The sequence below is a fragment of the Saccopteryx bilineata genome, chromosome 6, assembly GCF_036850765.1.
Source record: "Saccopteryx bilineata isolate mSacBil1 chromosome 6, mSacBil1_pri_phased_curated, whole genome shotgun sequence".
Taxonomy (NCBI): domain Eukaryota; kingdom Metazoa; phylum Chordata; class Mammalia; order Chiroptera; family Emballonuridae; genus Saccopteryx; species Saccopteryx bilineata.
This window is the reverse complement of record NC_089495.1, coordinates 101,941,945-101,961,132: the sequence shown is the minus strand read 5'-3', so window position 1 is coordinate 101,961,132 and position 19,188 is coordinate 101,941,945. Positions and strand designations below refer to the sequence as shown.

General features: G+C 41.0%; 1 protein-coding gene across 1 annotated transcript; it reads right to left on the bottom strand.

Annotated features, from left to right (window-relative positions):
- Positions 1–223: 223 nt before the first annotated feature.
- FAM216B (family with sequence similarity 216 member B) lies at positions 224–9,651 on the bottom strand. The gene is made up of 4 exons (XM_066236991.1): positions 9,567–9,651; positions 5,125–5,231; positions 2,574–2,694; positions 224–503 (listed from the first exon to the last, which is right to left on the bottom strand). Exons 2-4 carry the CDS (start codon positions 5,221–5,223, stop codon positions 319–321), a joined length of 405 nt encoding a protein of 134 aa, XP_066093088.1. The 5' UTR covers positions 5,224–5,231; positions 9,567–9,651; the 3' UTR covers positions 224–318.
- Positions 9,652–19,188: the final 9,537 nt, after the last annotated feature.

Below are 19,188 nucleotides of genomic sequence, written 5' to 3'. Positions count from 1 at the left end.
CTTGGGACTTCTCTGGGAGGTTTTAATTCAAAGGAAGCTTTTTACTTTGAAAGCTTCAAAAATCATTTTACTTTATAGATGATATGTGAAGCGAACGGCTATTTACTCAGTTCCATTGCTCTTAAACCTCTAAACTTGCTCTTGCTGGTAAAACTTAATATGCATGAGAGGGAAAGAGCATTTCTAGTTGTGATATTTGTTTTAGAAGTTTTTATTTATGCTTGTTCAACAAATATACACTAAGCACTTACTAGAAGCTGGGGTACGTTTACAAACTGCCTGTTTCAGAGCTTGTGCAAAGTCTTGGTTCCTGAGGGATCAGAGCCTTGCAGTTTGGGCCCTGGGTCGGACTGCAGATACAGGAAGTGCTGGCAGCCATGTCCTTGTCATGGCTGAAGCCCTCCTGCAGATGGTTCTTTGAGAAGCTTCCTTGGCTAAGGCTTTCTTGGTTGAATCTCCAAGTACAGAAGCACAAGCCAAGGCCTCCTTTTGAGTAATATAACCTAGGGGGGAAAATTGAGAGGAACTTCAAGCTCAACAAATTCACAAAACAAATAGGCAAACACGGCAAATATTCAGATTCACAAAATTTCTTATATTTTGCAGTGTATAGAAATAATTGCATTTAGCACACTCAGATTGGATGATTTTTAAAGACAGGAAGTATATTTTTCTTTTTTTGCATTTATCATTTAGTGAATTAATAGATACATAGTCATTGATTATTATGACAGATCATTTGGAGAGGGACCTTAGCCATGAAGAATCTTCATGTGAATTCCTTATCTTCAGTATCAAAACTTTGTTCAAGCCAGAGACAATATATTCAATCTCTCTGTGTTTTCAAAGTGCAGTCTGCAGACCACATGCACAATCTTCCGGCTAAGAAGCTTTTAATAATGCTTTTTAAAAATGCAGATTTCTGGTTCTACTCCAAACACCTTTTGAGTCAGAAACTCAGAAAGTTAAGCCTGGAAATCTGCATTTTAATAACACGCACAGGTGCATTTTGTGTGCACTAAACACTGAATATTCTGCTTCTAGGTTTATTGGTTTCTATGTAACTTCACTCTGCAAACAAAGCTACTAGATGCTGCTGCTGGAACATGTCAAACAATCATCAGGACTAGCTGGATCCTGGCTCTACTATTTACTAGTTACATTACTTTGGTCAAGTTATTTAACTTACCTGTGTCTCAATTTTCTCTTCTGTAAAATGTAGGTTGTAAAGGCATCTACCATGTAGACATGTTTAGTTTTAAAAAAGACAATACATGCAAAGTGTTTAGAACAGTAGCTGCCAAATAGGAAGGCCTAACAAAAGATAGCTACTATTATTGTTTGTTTTATTAAATCACTTGCAAAAAAACATGTTTTTCTTTTTTGCAAGTACAGAAACAACAGTATAAGTAGTTGTGCTAATTCCAAGTGAGTAGTTTACAGGAATAATAATAATAAATAAAGCTCTACGGTAGTTAGGAGAAGAGTGTAATTGAGAGGCGCTGAATACTGAAAATATTTGAGAAGAAAGGAGATTTAACAACTTTTATACCTTTTTGGACATTGTCACTTATGATCCATGAAGGTCTTTCACAACCATTATTTCATTTGTGTTTCATAAAATTCCACGAGGTTTTTAATTTTTTTTTTTTTTTTTTTTTTACAGAGACAGAGAGAGAGTCAGAGAGAGGGTTAGACAGGAACGGAGAGATGAGAAGCATCAATCAGTTTTTCGTTGCGCATTGCAACATTTTAATTGTTCATTGATTGCCTTCTCAAATGTGCCTTGACCGCGGGCCTTCAGCAGACCGAGTATAACCCCTTGCTGGAGCCAGAGACCTTGGGCTCAAGCTGGTGAGCTTTGCTCAAACCAGATGAGCCTGCGCTCAAGCTGGCGACTTCGGGATCTCGAACCTGGGTCTTCCGCATCCCAGTCCGACGCTCTATCCACTGCGCCACCGCCCGGCCAGGCTCCACGAGGTTTTTATTAGAAGAGAGAGAGCAGAGCACGAGAATGAAACGCATGCTCTTTGTAGATGGTGGGCGTAACTGACCTTACTGTCCGTGTGATCCAGACTGAGGGACACAACCTGCCTGAGCGGCAGTTCCCCGCAGCTCTAAAGTGGGGAGAAGATGAGAATGTACATGTAGAGCCTCCAGCCCAGTGTCTGGAACATGGTAAATGCTCAACAGTGGAAATATTCCTGTTGTGAATAAATCCACACTCTGAGTTGATGCCACCAGCAAGGGACTGAGCTGAGGTTTGAGCCTGGCCCGTCTGCCTGAGGCCAGGGCTCTTTCTACTAGATTAAGTTCCTGTAACTCTCAGAGAATGTTGACATTTTATAACAATGCATCCTCAGATTTCTTTAAACCCTCTTAATTTACCCATAAAATCTTGCTTTCTATTGTCAGGAATAATTCTTTTTAAACTTGGCTTATCAACTACATTAATAAAATAACTTGCCGGCAGCGGCCATTTTAGTTGAATTTTGTATAAGGAAACCTGACTTCCCGCTGCAATGCAGAAGCCCCTCCTGAGGTACTTGGTCCAGGTCAGGTGGTGAACTCACCAAGCAGCTGCTGGCGCTGAAGGCTGCGGAGATAGCGGGTCTGCAGGGCCTCCCACTGGGGCCTGGGGCTGTAAATCCTCAGGATGCTGTACAGATAGCGCTGCTGCCCGGGGCCTAGGTCCTGTCGGAGCCGAGCCGGTGGTGTACGTGAGTTGGTGGAGTTTATGGAATTAAGAGTATGATGTATTTAAAACTGACTTTTCCCAAGATAAGATGCCTCTCTCCCTCTTTCTTTTTGTTTTTTCTTACTGCACACACTCACCAGTTGGAAAACAATGGGGTAGTTGGCTTGCGCGTAAAGATGAAATAGTCCAGGTAAGTAGGTCAAAGTATTGGGCTGAGGGACAACCCAAGGGTTTTCTTTTTCTTTTTTTTTAATTAATTGTGTTTATATAGATTCTAGGGTCAACCCGAATGCATCCCCCCTCCTCCCTATTCCCTTCAACATCTCCTTTGCCCCCTCTCTACAGCGTCCTCCCCCCCTCCCTTCAGGTTTATCCCATCCTATCATCCCCTTTCCCTCTGTTCTCTTTTCCTCTGGTCCCTTTGATCCCTCCTCTGTCTCAGTTCTCATTATGATAGTCCTGGGGAGGAAGGTAGACTATGAGAATCAACACGGGTCCTGAGGCAGGCCAGGCTCCAGATGGGCAAAAGAAAACTTTCCACTGAGGGCTGTCAGTAAGCAGGGAGACAGGTAGATAATAGATAAGGAATTTGATAAGGGTTTAACTGAAGGAAAACAACCTCGGACTGAAGCAGTCAAGGAAATTTCCTAAATGAGATGATCAACACATTTAGCCTTAAAGGTGACTAGGAAGTCCTTAAAGGGACTAGAAACCTTGTTCTAAAAGGCACCAGCATCACTTGGCACTTGTTAGAAATGCAAATTCTCAGGCCTTGCTCCAGCCCTGTGAATTCGAGACTCTGGGGGTGAGGCCCAGCACTCTGAGCTTGAACAAATCCTCCAGGTAATTCTGAGGCAGGCACACTAACATTTGAAAACCACCTGACTAGGAGAGAAAGAAGGGCTAATCAGAGGGAGAATGTGGTACCGTTTTTCTGATAGGCACAACATATCTGGGTATACTGGGAAGCAGACTTTTTCTTTACTTCAATCAGAATATAGAGTCTGAGCTGGAAAAGGCCTTAGAGTTGGGCAGGGGAAGATCATGGAAACCTTCTGTGCTACATAAAGAGTTTAAAGATTTTTTTTTTTTTTTTTAATGAGGAACGATTGAAGGTCTCTTTATTTAAGGCCATGGTTCTTAATGACAGTTATTTTGACCCTCAAGGGACATTTGGCAATGTCTGGGAGAATTTTTGGTGTTCACAAATGATAAGAGGGAGGAGGGGTGCTATTGGTATCCAGTGGGCAGAGGCCAGGGATTCTGCTAAGTGTCCTACAGAGCACAGGCCAGTCTCCAAGTCTCACGGCAAAGAAACATCCAGCCCAAAATATCGCACAGTAAGCTGACAAGATCTGCATTTTAGAATGATCATTCTGCCCCTGCTGTGGAGAACGAGCTTAAAGGAAGATGGGCCATTGGTGTGGAGACCATTTAGAAGGCACCACGAGAAGGGCCTGGGCTTCAGTTGCTATTACATGCCTAATATATGTAAGTGCTTATTATATGCAGATGGGGAAACTGAGATAGTGGCATCAACATTCTAGAAAAATAACGATAAAATAAGTTTACCCTATGCTAGCAAATTCAAAACAATAACAGCATTTTAAAAACTAGTTGATAATCATCTAAACTTAAGATAATTATTTATAAAAATAAAGTAAGTTTTATCTGTTAGAAATTTTGTGTGAAATCAAAATATGTAAGTCAGGGTTATTTTTCCTGAAGCCTAGAGATCTTAAAGTTAATATAAAAAATATATATTCAGAGTGAAAGTAGCAAAGCCAAGTATTTTACAATTCAAGACATCATTTCAGCTTTACAGTGTCTAAATTAGATATTTTAAAATATAATATATTGAAGAAGAAAACAGATTCCTAATTAAGCCTTATCAAATGCTTGAGAAGAATATAATATGAAAATTTTGAGCTAAAGCTTCAAAATGCAATGGGAGTTTCTATTATATAAGATGAAACCTTAAAAGTTATGGTTTTATTTAATAAGAAGGAAAAGTCTACTTCTTTTTTTTTTTAGTAGACCTTTCAACTTCCAAAATAAGAGGTAGCAGGAACATTTCTAATATTCTTATCCAGTTGCTTATTCCTCCTTGAGAACATGGCAGAGAACTGAAAATTTTAGAGTATTTAAGAGAATGGCTTTAACTAATTTTAACTAAAAGGACGTTCCCTAGCTTTGTGGCAGAGAACCAGAGTGTGGTTGATCAGAGAGTTTCCCATCACCGGGATGGGTGTAGGGTATGACCACCCACACTCATTTATTCTCTCACACACGCTGTCAACATGCACAGGGGCGTGACTTTGGGCTCAATGTTCTCTCTAATCCTGTGTAAGCAAAGATGTGAAAATTCCTCAAGCCTTGAAAGCAAGACAGACAAGGTCTTTTTATTTGTGAATACTGTGATGTACCTTCAGTAATGAAGTAGCCAAGGCGGAGCGAGATACTCGAATGCAAGGAATCTGAGGAACATCCTGAAGCTTCTGTTGTCTTTTCCACTTTTCTCCCATCCTTTATCCTGTACCGCCAAGGAACAACAAAGCATAGCGTAAAGTTGAATTTTGTTCAACCCATTTTAGGAATGTACTTAAGTAAATAAGAAAAGCAAGTAAATACATAAAAAAGATAAATGTTATTTATTTCATAGGATAAGGAAATTTCCCACATGTTTCCAAGTAAGTGGTCCTCACCAGATGCCTAGTTCTGCACTCTCCCATATCCTCATTCTTTCTTTATGGGAAGAATAATTCAAAGCCCTATGTCTCCCTGCTTTACTTCATGTTCGAACAGGTGGGTTGCAGAGCCATACCAGGTCAGAGTAGTTATTTCTTGATAATTTCAAATAATATATATTATCTTATTTGATTTTACAATTAATATATGTCATTATGGAAAATTCAGAAAAAATTGAAAATTGAAGAAAAACATAACCGACCATCTAACTGTTCATAACTATTGTTGACATTTGATTGATTTCCTTTTATTAATTTTTCTGTGTACATTTATGTGATTTTAGAAAAAGGAAATCATACTCTATGTGTGCACTTTCCCAGCTCATTAAATATCTTTAAAATATGACTTTTAGTGGCAATATAGTGTACCTTTACATCATTTTCCTTTTCTTGCACAATTAGATTTGCAATTTTATAACGCTGTACTAAAAAGTAATTATAAAGCCTAGCCACATTTTTTTGCCACTTGCCTGACAAAGACACAATATGAAGTCATATCTACTTATGAGTAAGTCTCCTTTCAGTGTGATTTAGGATTTAGAATCTGAGGTGTATATAACAATTTAAAAATTAACACTCAAAGAATAGACATAATGGAATAAGGTTGCCAAGGTACAGAATGGAAATCCCAAGCATTTTCCCCTCTCTTCAGAATTTTGTCCTTGGCAACAATGCCTACCTCATCATGTTGTTTGATATACTGAGATCATAAATATAGCATGTTCTCACTTATGTCAGCTCCTTCTCTCCTCTACTCTATTGTATGCTCATGAACATAACCATACAAGTACACACAAGAATACACACTTAAAATGTATTTTAAGGAACTACCAGCTAAGATGGTGGCATAGGTAAACACAATATTTGCATCCTCCCACAATCACATCAAAATCACAACTAAACTGCAGAACAACCATCATTCATAACCACCTGAAATCAAACTGAATATAACTTCAACTTCAACAACCAGGGAATTAAAGAAGAAGCCATACAGAGACTGGTAGGAGGTGGGGAGACAGAACAGGCTTGTCCCGCACGCACATGTGACGAATAAAAATTGGGAAAGATATTCCAGTGCAGAAGTCCCCCTTGAGGAGCAAGGAGTCCCAGCCCCACACCAGGCCCCCCGGCCTAGGGTTGCAGTGCCTGAAAGAAAAGTCCCCATAACTTCTGGCTATAAAAACAGGCAGGGATTGGACTGAATGAGACCAAGGGCTGTTGGAGTCCCAGATAGTTCCTCTTAAAGAGCTCAGGCATAGACTTACTTGGACTCCCTCCCTCTGAGCTCCAGCACTGGGGAAACATTCAAAAGGCAGCAGGGATATACGGGGAAGAAGTGAATTGTCTGGCACCAGGAGTAGAGGCACAGCTTTCTCTCAGACAATAGTGCTGGCAGGAACCATTGTTACTTTTCTGAGTCTTCCTTCAAAAGAGCTGGCAGGCCAGTGCCATCTCTGATTCTCCCTCAGCCTGGCTCACACTGTTTGTCCCACCCTGGTGATTTCCTGAGGACCTGCCCCAACCAACTTTTAGGCCCATTCAGTGGCTTTTTCATATGAATTGTGTGTCTTGGCTCATATTTCAAACTTTCCTAAAATCCTTCAAACAAGTAATGTCTGGTCTCAGCATATTCTGGGTTTCTTGCTATGTGACCCCAGGTCCAGCACTATCTGCAGCCAATCTTGGTTCACAGCTTGATAATTTCTGGGCACCTCCAAGGCCAGCATAAGTAACTGCCATCTGCAGATCACTTTGTAGTTCATGCCAGATGGCCGGGCAGAGCATAGGTGGTGGCTGACTTGGCCTGCACCTCCCGGGGGACCCCAGAGCCAGTGCACCCAGTGGACAGCTTCAGACAATGTGGAAGCACCACCACCCAACCACCTCCACAAGTGACACAAGTGTCAAGGACAGAGTCAGAGGATGACAAAGCCCCACTTAAGTAAGTCCTGCATTGTGTGGTGGGCTCCTGCACAACCGATCCTTCACGGTGGTCACAGCTAGTGGTCATTGGTTAGTGGTCACAGCTAGTCCTTGTGGTTGATGGGCCTGGGAGTAAATCCTTACCATTGATGTGCCAACAGCAATCAAGGCTCAATTATAAGAGGAAGGGGGACACGGCACATGTGAGGGGACACAACTCAAATGCCCAGCTTAGGTGATCAGGGGTCTGTGACACTAGACCCTCCAGAACACCTACTCCATTAGGGCACTCTACTAGGCCTGGGACTTGTAGCAGTTTTACCTAACACATAGAAACAAACACAAGGAAGCTGCCAAACTGAGGAGACAAAGAAACATGTCCCAAATAAAAGAACAGAACAAAGTTCCGGAAAAAGAACTAAACACAGTGGAGACAAGCAATCTACCAGATGCAAAGTTCAAAACACTGGTTATAAGGATGCTCAATGAACTTAGCAAGAACATCCACAGCATAAAAAAGGGCCAGTCAGAAATGAAGGATATACTAACTGAAATGAAGAATGATTTACAGGGGATCAATAGTAGAGTAGATGAAGCCAAGAATCAAAATAGTGAGTTGGAATACAAAGAGCCAATCAGAAAAGCAAAAGAAAAAGGAGTGCAAAAAAAAATGAGGGTAGGGTAAGGAGCCTCTGAGAGAACTGCAAGCATATCAACATTCATACGGTGCGCGCGCTGAAGAGAAGAGAGTAAGAAACTGAAAGCCTATTGAAAAAATGACAGAAAACTTTCTTAACTAAGTGAGGAAATAGTCATATAAGTCCAGAGTCCCAAGCAAAATGAACACAAAGAAGCCTATATCAAGACAAAGCATAATTAAAGTAGAAAATGTTAAGACAAAAGAGAATCTTAAAAGCAGCAAGAGCAAAGCACTTAGTTACCTACACAAGAACTTCCATGAGACTGCCAGTTAATTTCTCAACAGAAACTTTTCAGGCCAGAAGGGATTGGCAAGAAATATTCAAAGTGGTGAAAAACAAGGGCCCACAAGCAAGATTACTCTACCCAGGAAAGACATCATTGAGAATCAAAGGACAGACAAAGAGTTTTCCAGACAAGAAAAAGCTAGAGAAGTTTATCATCACCAAATCAGTATTATACAAAATGTCAAAGGGTCTTCTCTAAGAAGAAGAAGAAAAAAGAACAATAAAATGACAATAAATACATATGTACCAACAATTGAATCTAAAAACCAAAATAAACAACAAAACAGAAACAGACTCATAAATTCAGAGAACATTTTGGGGGTTGCCAGATGGGAGGGGTGTTGGGGGGATGAGTGAATAAGGAGAAGGGATGAAGCAGTACAAATCGGTTGTGAAGGAACAGTCATGGGGACGTCAAGTACAGCATAGAGAACATAGTAATATTCTAGTCACTGTGTATTGCGCCAGGTGTGTGTGAGATTTTTTTAAAATACTCAGCAAGTTATGCAATGTCTAATCACTAGAACGTACACCTATAACTTATCTAATTATGTATGTCAACTATAATTGAAAATAAAAATAACAGAATATTTTTAAAAGATTTCAAAAGAAAAAAACAGTTTCAAAAGAAAGAAAAATTTCAAAAGGAAAAAAGCATTTCTCACATTCTAGCATGTGAGAAAACTATGTCAAATTCACAGAGCTGAGGCTCAGGTACCCCAAAAGAGAAATATGTTAGGAAAACATCAGTCAACACCTCCCTGTATCCTGCTTCCATGATATAAACTTATAAATTAAACTATAAATATTTTATTTAATAATGTTTTCCTTTAACATGCACTCCAGAAACTATACCAACCAAGATATATTCTTTTAATATTCTTTGTGATAGAAACCTATAGTCTATCTTGTTCTCAATCCCAATATCTCTTCTCCCATTTTCCAGATCTGTAGAGCAGAGCATAGATATTCTTCAAAGCTGGAAAGATTCCTTCTTTTCTTAAATTGTGTAAGAAAATGACTGATGATATTTCTTGTGGCAATAATTGATGTGTGCTTTTCTTGAGCGATTGCTGAGAACACCCTTCTTACCTATTCAAGTGGTCTGTACCTGAACAAGTTTGATTAAAATGCTTGGGGAATTCAAGAAGAAGATATACAAAATAATTTATATCTGAAATAAAAAGACATGCTTGCTTAAAAGGAACTTACCTTGAATTATAGTCTCCTTTTTAAAAGATTGTATTCATATTCCATGTAAATTTTGCAAGGGTTCTTTCCTCTTGCAGTGACTAAGGTGAAAATTAAATCTGTTGATAAGCCGATATCCAAGCAACATCATGTGATGAGACAAGGAGGTGGGTGAATTTGGCCTCATGCCTTTTCCTGCTTTTGGACAGCATTCAACTGCACAGTTTAACTTTTTTTCTTCCAAATTTTGTGTCTAATCAAGTGTCAACTTCTAAGTTTATTTTATCTGTGTTATATGTAGACATGCGGGAAAGAAAGTGCATGGAGACGGAGAGGCTGAATGTGAAAGGTCAAGTAAGCCATGGTGACAGCAAGCCATTACTGTCAGGTAAATATTATTCAGAGTTGGAGTTAGTAGCCCCCATCCTCATTGCTCAGAATGATGAAGGAACCTAACTATAGAGGTGCAGGTATGAATTTGACTGTGGTAACCTATAGAACTGTTACATAGTTTAAGATAATGTTTCTTTCTTAATTTTTGGAAGTATATGATACTTTCCATATTTGATCTTGTATAGATGTTACATACAATGATAATGAACCTATGAAACAGGATTCCGGCCACACTGATGCCTCACATTTTAACCTGATTCCTGAGAACGATCTTATTCTTTCCTCTAAGCTAACATTATTACTACAGACTTCCTTTCTTTCTTGAGAATGCTCTTTCTGCATGGTAGCTTTATCTTCAAAGATGAAAAATTCTTAGAGAAAATAGAAGAAAAAAAAGCCAAAAGAAAACAACAAACTAAAAATTCTTGGAAGGCTAAGAGGAAGAAAACACAGGGAGATAAGAGTTATGAATTATATAGCCTAAAGAAGAAAGAAAGGACTTGACAGAAGAAGTTTGCATTTTTTCAATTATTCAAATGCAAATCTTCTGGGGAACGAATATGGCATAAACATGAGTGGATAAATGCCCATGAATACCACAAGACCTCTCACTGAATCTGAGAGGCTCTTTGATTCTCTACTGAGAGATAAAGAAAAGTATAATGCAGAGTTGACATTATCAATTGAGGTTTCCTTGAATGTTTTCCCAGATATGATGAAATGCCTTCTGGGGCATACCACATATACTGACTGTTACCTGCACATGCTGATTCATAACAACATGCATTAGTCCCCACCCACTCAGAAAAACAGAAGCAGGCCTAGGTGTTCAGTAGAGAGGGAATTTGATGTAAGGAATCTGTTACAGAAGTATTGAAATGGCCTGGCCAGATGGTTCAGCAGTAAAGTGTCAGCCTGGGTGGAAGTCCTGGGTTCAATTCTGAGCACACAAGAGAAGTGACTATCTGCTTCTCCTCTCCCCCTTTTATTCCCCCTCTTTCCTTTGTTCTCTCTCTCTCTCTCCCTCCTGCAGCCATGGCTCCAATGGTTTGTGCAAAAGTTGGCCTGGGCACTGAGGATGGCTCCATGGCCATGGCCTCAGGTGCTAAAATAGCTTGATTGCTGAGCAATGAAGCTATGGCCCAGCCGGGCAAAGCATCACCTGGTAGGTGTTTACCAGGTGGATCTGGTCAGGCCACATGCAAGAGTCTATCTCTGCCCCCTGGCCTCTCACTTAATTAAAAAACAAAAACAGGCATGGCTGGTCGGCTCAGTGGTAGAGTATTGGCCTGGTGTGTGGAAGTCCCAGGTTCAACTCCCAGCCAGAGCACACAGGAGAAGCACCTATCTGTTTCTCCACCCCTTCCCCTCTCCTTTCTCTCTATCTCTCTCTCCATTGGAGCAAAGTTGGCCTGGGTGCTGAGGATGGCTCCATGGCCTTTGCCTCAGGTGGTAGAGTGGCTCTAGTTGCAACAGAGCAATGCCCCAGATAGGCAGAGCATCACCTCTTAGTGGGCATGCCAGGTGGATCCAGTCAAGCGCATGCGGGTGTATGTCTCTCTGCCTTCCTGCTTCTCACTTCAGAAAAATACAAAAAAAAAAAAAAATAAAATAAAAAACAACAACAAAAAGCATTGCAATGAGTTGGAGGAGCAAAGCAAAAAGGTTAACCCATCTAAAGATTGGCAGTTGCACTCAAATATGATCAACTTGGCCTGACCAGGCAGTGATGCAATGGATAAAGCATAGGACTGGGGCATGGAAGACCCAGGTTTGAAACCCTGAGGTCATGCTTGGGTGCAAGCTCATCAACTAACCATGGGGTCGCTGGTTTGAATGTGGGATCATAGACATGACCCCATGGTCTCTGGCTTAAACCCAAAGGTCACTGACTTGAAGCCCAAGGTCGCTAGCTTGAGCCCAAGGTTGCTGGCTTGCTCAAGGGGTCATTCACTCTGTAGCCCCCTAGTCAAGGCACATATGAGAAAGCAAGCAAAGAACAACTAAGATGCTGCAATGAAGAATTGATGCTTCTCATCTCTCTCCATTCCAGTCTGTCTGTCCCTATCTGTCTCTCTCTTTGTCTCACACACACACACACACACACACACACACAATAAATAAATAAATAAATAAATAAATAAATAAATAAATAAATAAATAAAATGATCGCACCTGGAGCTGGAAATCAAAAGGAAAATTGATTTTACCGAGAGTCCATGAACACTATTGTCCTGAGGCTGCTTCCATTGAGACTCTACGACCTGAGCAACAATTTAGGTCTCACCAGTCACCAGCCATCCTTGCCTATATGTTCTTTCCAAAGCTGATAATGTCACAGTTGTGATCACCACTGTCGCTGCTCCTGCTGTTGCTATTGATGTGCTTATTGATGCTGCCCTTGCCACAGGTGCAGCAGAAACCCTGAAAATGGCTTCTCCTTGTGTCTAAGTTTCAATTTCCTCCTCTCATTGGAAGCCAGATGGAGAGGGATTGTGAGAAATGTATTTTGTAGCCTTCCCACCACTCTGGTAAAAAGACGGTTAAATACAAAGCTGAGAGATAATAACATTATCTTACACAGGGGGACACCATCAACAAAAATCAGTGGACAAGTAGATTAAAAAGCTTTGGTACGTATATACTGTGGAATACTACTCAGCCATAAGAAATTATGACATCGGATCATTTACAATAACATGGATGGACCTTGATAACATTATATGAGTGAAATAAGTAAATCAGAAAAAACTAAGAACTATATGATTCCATACATAAATGGGACATAAAAAATGAGACTCAGAAACATGGACAAGAATGTGATGGTAACCAGAAGGTGGGGGAGGAGGAAGGAGAGGGAGGGGGTGGGAGGAGGGGAGGGGCACAAAGAAAACCAGATAGAAGGTGACGGAAGACAATTTGACTTTGGGTGAGGGGTATGCAACATAATCAAATGTCAAAGTAATCTGGAGATGTTTTCTCTGAACATATGTACCCTGATTTATCAATATCACCCCATTAAAATTAATAAAAAAATAAATAAAAATCTTAGAGGGACCTCTGGGGTCTACGAAGTCAGGAAGAGGACTGAAGGACTTGAATATGCAGTTAACGTTGGCTTGTGCCACCGAAGTTTGGAATTTCATAAGAAAAGACAAAATAAAATATAATTACCTAGCTTTATAAATGGTGTCAAAGAATGAGATATGTATTTTTGAAAAATATTGTAAAAGTTAATAATTATAAAAACAATGTATATCAGCAATTTTGAGCAAAAGAAATTATTTTCACAAAGAGTAGCTATCTTGACTTTTCAAAAGAATTTAAAACTTCAAAAAAAAGAATAAAAACACTCACCATCTAGTTGCTATATAGAATAGAATATTAACTATCAGCAGAAAAGTTGCATACTATTTCATAGTTGAAACATTGGTAAAGCAACGGAATGCAATGCTTAAGACATTGATATGAGTGCATGTTAATGCTTAAAACATGGCTAATAAAATGTCTTCATAGAATAGCAGAGTAAATGTGACCTCATGGGCATTAACAAGTGAAAAAGAGGGACATATGATTGGAATCTAAGATGAGGTTAAACCCTAATTCAAAGAATCCAATATTTAAATAAGAGGCAGAGTATTACTATACATCATGGAGGTAAATACTTCCCTTGAAAACCATGAGCCTAGTGAAAAAGGTGAAAGGATTGAGAAGTACAGGTTGGTAATTTCAAAATAGTCATGGGAATGCAAAATACAGCATAGGAAATATAATCAATTATAGTGTAATAACTACCTATGGTGCAGATGGGTACTAGAAATATCAGGAGAACACTTTATAAAATATGATTGTCTAACCACTATGCTTTACACATGAAACTAATAAAATAATATTGAGTATAAACTGTAATTGAAAAATAAAATTAAGAAAAAACAACAACAAGCATGAGCCCAAGAGGAAATTATCTGCTCGTATTCTGCTCCTGTTCCTTCTCCGGATCTCCTCAGCTTCAGAACTCCCCCTGGGGAAAACTCTGTCAGCCACAGCCCTTAACTACTCCAAGCTTTCAGAAGACCTCCATGAACAATAAAAAAATGAAGAAAGTATCCCTTTTACACTCTATGTTACTGCTTGTCACATGGATTATTGAGCATCTCCGCGCAGAATCTTACACAGTCTTGACTGGACTCTGCTCTCTCATAGTCCATTGGACTCAGTCTTTTTAATGGAATGTTGGAGTAGGGGTTGATTAGTCTTATATTATCCTGTGTTTTTCTTCTAGTGTTTTCACAGAAAATGTCTATTTCTACAAGATTCCAAAACAAAATTCTTACATATACCAATACCTTAGGAATTACTAGTCTCAAACATGAGAAAACTTAGAGCTCCAATTTGGCCTCTAAGAGCCACTTTTAGTGAGTAGAAACTATTTTGGACACTTAGAAGTAGTGATCATCAGCAAAGAAAAAGCTGAATATGATCATATACAGGAGTGGACAAAAGTAGGTTTACAGTGTTTGTGTTGAAAATAATATAATAATAAATAAGACAAGAATAAACTCATATACTCACAACTCTAAACCTCTCTTTCCCCCACCCTTGTATATGTTAAGCAATTTAGAAAGATGATTTCAAAATAGTTCAGGATTTCAAAAAATCTAAAATAGAATATAACTGAGGAAATGTCCAGAGACTTAACTTTTGACTCTATAATTCCAAATAAACTCTATGGAAGGAAGAAGTAAAATATCAAAAGGAACTAAAGTAGATATACTGAGAGTTCATATACAATTCTAAACATGAGGCCAGGATATTTTTAAAAATTGTTATAATTAAGAAAAAAGTATTTTTCATTAGGAATTAGCAACTGTCTTCTAGAAGTAAATCCTATGCATACCCTGTTTCCCTGAAAATAAGACATTTCCCAAAAATAAGACCTAGTGCAATTTTTTCAAGCTTAGAAATATAAGGCCTCCACTGAAAATAAGACCTAGTGCATCTTTAGAAGCAAAAATTAATATAAGACACAGTCTTATTTTCTGGGAAACAGGGTAGATTGTTGTACATGGAACTAGAGTCACAAGAAATTCTTGATGGAATTAAGGGTTTGGCTGGTTATGCTGATGTTTGTGATGACATGACTACAATATATTAATAAATGTTGATTTTTTTGTTCAAAATAAATGTGAATTCTTGTTCATGGAAAAATAAGACATCCTCTGAAAATAAGACCTAATGCATCTTTAGGAGCAAAAATTAATATAAGACACTGTCTTATTTTCGGGGAAACACAATAGTTATTAAGTAGTAGAGCCAGGACTCAAACCCATGGTTAATTGAAGTCTGTGATTTCTCCCTTTGGTCTCTGGCATTAAAAGGCAACTCAAGCAACAGATGCATTGCCTAATAATAATAAAAAATCCCTCCTATGCAGATATTATCCACAGACAAAATTCATGCATCTTGAATCTTTCTGTCCTTGGTGTATGTTTCATTCCCATCTGAAGTACTGGTTAATTAAATAAGGGGAGGCTTCAGTTTCACAAAGATTTATGGTCATAATTCTGAAACAGGATATTAGTCATTAGTCAAGCAGAATATTAGCAAGATACCAAGTCAATGACCTTCTAATAAGTTTCCTGGGAAGGCTCCATGCAAACAGGCACTAGCAGACCAGTCCCATCAGTCTTCAGAGCTGCCCAGGCATTTCCAAATTCACAGAGTCTTTGCCCATGAAAACACTTTCCATATGAATTGCTTTTTTTTTTAACGAGAGAGAGAGAAGAAGGGTGAGAGATGAGAATCATCAACTTATAATTACATCAATTTTATTTGTTCATTGACTGCTTCTCATATGTGCCTTGATGAGGTGGAGGGGCTTCAGCTAAGCTGGTGACCCTTTGCTTAAGCTAGTGACCATGGGCTTCAAGCCAAAGATCTTTGAGTTCAAGTTAGCAACTGTGGGTTCACATTGATGATCCCATGCTCATGCTGGTGACCCTGTACTCAAGCCAGATAAGCTCATGCTCAAGCCAGCAACCTCAGAGTTTCAAACCTGGGACCTCAGCATCCCAAGCCAATGCTTTATCCACTGTGTCACCACTGATCAGGCCCATATGAATTCTGATCTTTCAAAAAAGGAATTGAATAAAAATATCATCTAAAATTAGACAGTGGATTAACAATGCAACTTAATACTAGGAGGTATGTACAATGACTATCTCTGTTTTGCTGATGAAGAAATGGAGGCAAAAAGAGGTCAAACACCCCACACATATTTCTACTACTGAAACATGATAGAACTAGAATCTGAAATCAGGAATTCTCTCTTCAAAATCTATGCTCTTAGTGATACCAGTTTATCTCTGAATTAATCAGTGGAAAAGGCTGGTCTCACCTATTTTTCCTTTTTACGTAGGAATCTCACTTTTATAAATTTTTTGGCCCAAATGTGGTAAGACAGGGAGAGCGATGAGAACCCATAGAGGATGAACAAATGGAAAAAGTTCAAGAAATAATGACTGCTACACATGGAATATTTCAAGGAATAGTCTCTGAAGGAAATGAAGCTGAGGGTGGCAAGATGGTGATGGAGTAGGCAGATGTACCAATTTCCACCTACCAGAACCAAAGTGGATTACAACTTAATTTTAAGAACCATCATCTGGGCCCTGGCCAGTTGGCTCAGCGGTAGAGCGTCGGCCTAGCGTGCGGAGTACCCAGGTTCGATTCCCGGCCAGGGCACACAGGAGAAGCGCCCATTTGCTTCTCCACCCCTACCCCTCTCCTTCCTCTCTGTCTCTCTTTCCCCTCCCACAGCCAAGGCTCCATTGGAGCAAAGATGGCCCGGGCGCTGGGGATGGCTCCTTGGCCTCTGCCCCAGGTGCTAGAGTGGCTCTGGTCGCAACATGGCAACGCCCAGGATGGGCAGAGCATCGCCCCCTGGTGGGCAGAGCGTCGCCCCATGGTGGGCGTGCCGGGTGGATCCCGGTCGGGCGCATGCGGGAGTCTGTCTGACTGTCTCTCCCTGTTTCCAGCTTCAGAAAAATGAAAAAAAGAAAAAAAAAAAAAACCATCATCTGGAAAAAACTTGTGACTAAACTAAGATGACTCTTTAAACAAGGATCACTGAAGAAGCCACACTGAGACTGGTAGAAAAAGCAGAAACACAGAGAGGGCTGCCCAGCTCCCAGGAGCGAATGGCAGCCCAGAGGGAATCATGGGAAGTGGGTTTAGCAGAGAGGGGAGGATCCTAGGCCCTAGGAACAAAGCTCCAGCCTGCAGCCCCAGAGCCTAGAAGAAGCATATGGACAGTATTTAGCTGCAAAACAAGTCAGGATACTGTTTGTGAGAAAGAGACAGATTTCTCAGACCTAGGATTCTTCTTAAAGAGAACATGCAGAAAAGTTCTTTCACAACCACTCACCCAGGGCTCCAGGGGATGGGAAGAGATGAAAGGACTGAAGTAGCAGGAAGAGAGTGTAATATAGGAGGCACAGGGAGAAACACTTTGAGGGACAGCCACCCTAACCCCTGGGCTGAGTCACCCAGCAAATCTAAAGTAAATATTTTTCCTGGAACCAGCAATACCAGCAAAGGGAAGCAGGACACCAGCCAAACAGGCTGTCCTGCAGCACTTAGAGCAGAGTTGCTTAGAAGGAGGAAGCTTTTAGGAATACAGTATTGAGTGCTAAGGTCTGAGCTGCAGCACCCCTACCCACACTGTTTAGGGTTTGCAAGAGGGCGGGTGGTGGGATGCGGAAGCGTGGTCCCATTGGCTGGGGCAGAAGCTGGGCCGGCCACAACTGAGGTCTGGAGTGAGCTCAGTCTCACCCAGTGGGGGCGGAGAGGATACATGAAAGTGGTCCGGCCCGCCTGCGGGCTGGGTGAGCAAGAGCAGTCCTGCCTGCAATCCTGCCCGCAGGGGAAAGGTGAAAGCCTAGGAACAGGTGGAGACCCACAGCTGAGCACAGGCATGAGGCCCTGCCTGGCCTAAGGAGCTGCGGCTTGCAGCATGGTGTGTGAGAACAGCTCTGCCCACGGGTGCAGGGCGGGAACCCAGGAACAGGCAGAGACCTGCAGCTGAGCATAGGTGCTCAGCCCTGCCCACAGTGCCGAGGCTTGCAGCCCCAGCACAATATGCAGCCCCACTCACAGGGGGTAAGGGTGAAGGCTGAGGCGGCCTAAGCTTGTAGACTTGGGCACATGAACACAGCTCCTCTCATGGAGGAGAGGCGGAAACCTCAGCGACTGCCGCAGCGAGCTGGCACTGCCAAAACCCATACCCGAAAGCCTGAGGCAGTGGTACAGGGGGTGGCAGGGCTGCAGACAAACCACACATAGGAAACACAGAGGCCACACCCATTGGACTCCAGTGGCCACACCCTTCTTATACACAGATAAAATGGGAAGGCAGAGAAATGCAACCCAAATGAATCAGGAGAAATCCCCAGAAAAGGACCTGAATGAGTCAGATATAACCAAATTACCAAATGTAGAATTTAAAATCATGATTGTGGCCCTGGCTGGTAGGCTCAGTGGTAGAGCGTCGGCCTGGCGTGCAGGAGTCCTGGGTTCAATTCCCAGCCAGGGCACACAGGAGAAGCGCCCATCTGCTTCTCCACCCCTCCCCCTCTCCTTCCTCTCTGTCTCTGTCTTCCCTTCCCACAGCCAAGGCTCCATTGGAGCAAAGTTTGCCAGGGCTCTGGGGATGGCTCTGTGGCCTCTGCCTCAGGCACTAGAATGGCTCTAGTTGTGGCAGAGCGATGTCCCAAGATGGGCAGAGCATCGCCCCTTGGTGGGCATGCCAGGTGGATCCCGGTCAGGCATATGCGGGAGTCTGTCTGACTGCCTCCCCGTTTCCAACTTTGGAAAAATACAAAATAAAATAAAATAAAATGAAATCATGATTGTTAGGATGCTCAAAGATCTTAGAACAAAATAGATGGTCATAACAAACACCTAAATAAAGAGATAGCAAGTATAAAAAAGGATATTGAAATAATAAAAAAGAATCAGTAAGAAATGACAAATACAATATCAGAAATGAAGACCACAATGGAAGAAATTGAAAGCAGGATGGATGAAGCTGAGGATCTAATCAGCAAGTTAGAGGACACAGAAGCAGAGCAGCAAAAAGAAAAGAGACTCAAAAAATCTGAGGAAACTCTAAGAGAGCTCTGTGACAACATGAAGAAAAATAACATCTGCATCACAGAGGTTCCTGAAGAAGAAGAAAAAGAACAAGGGA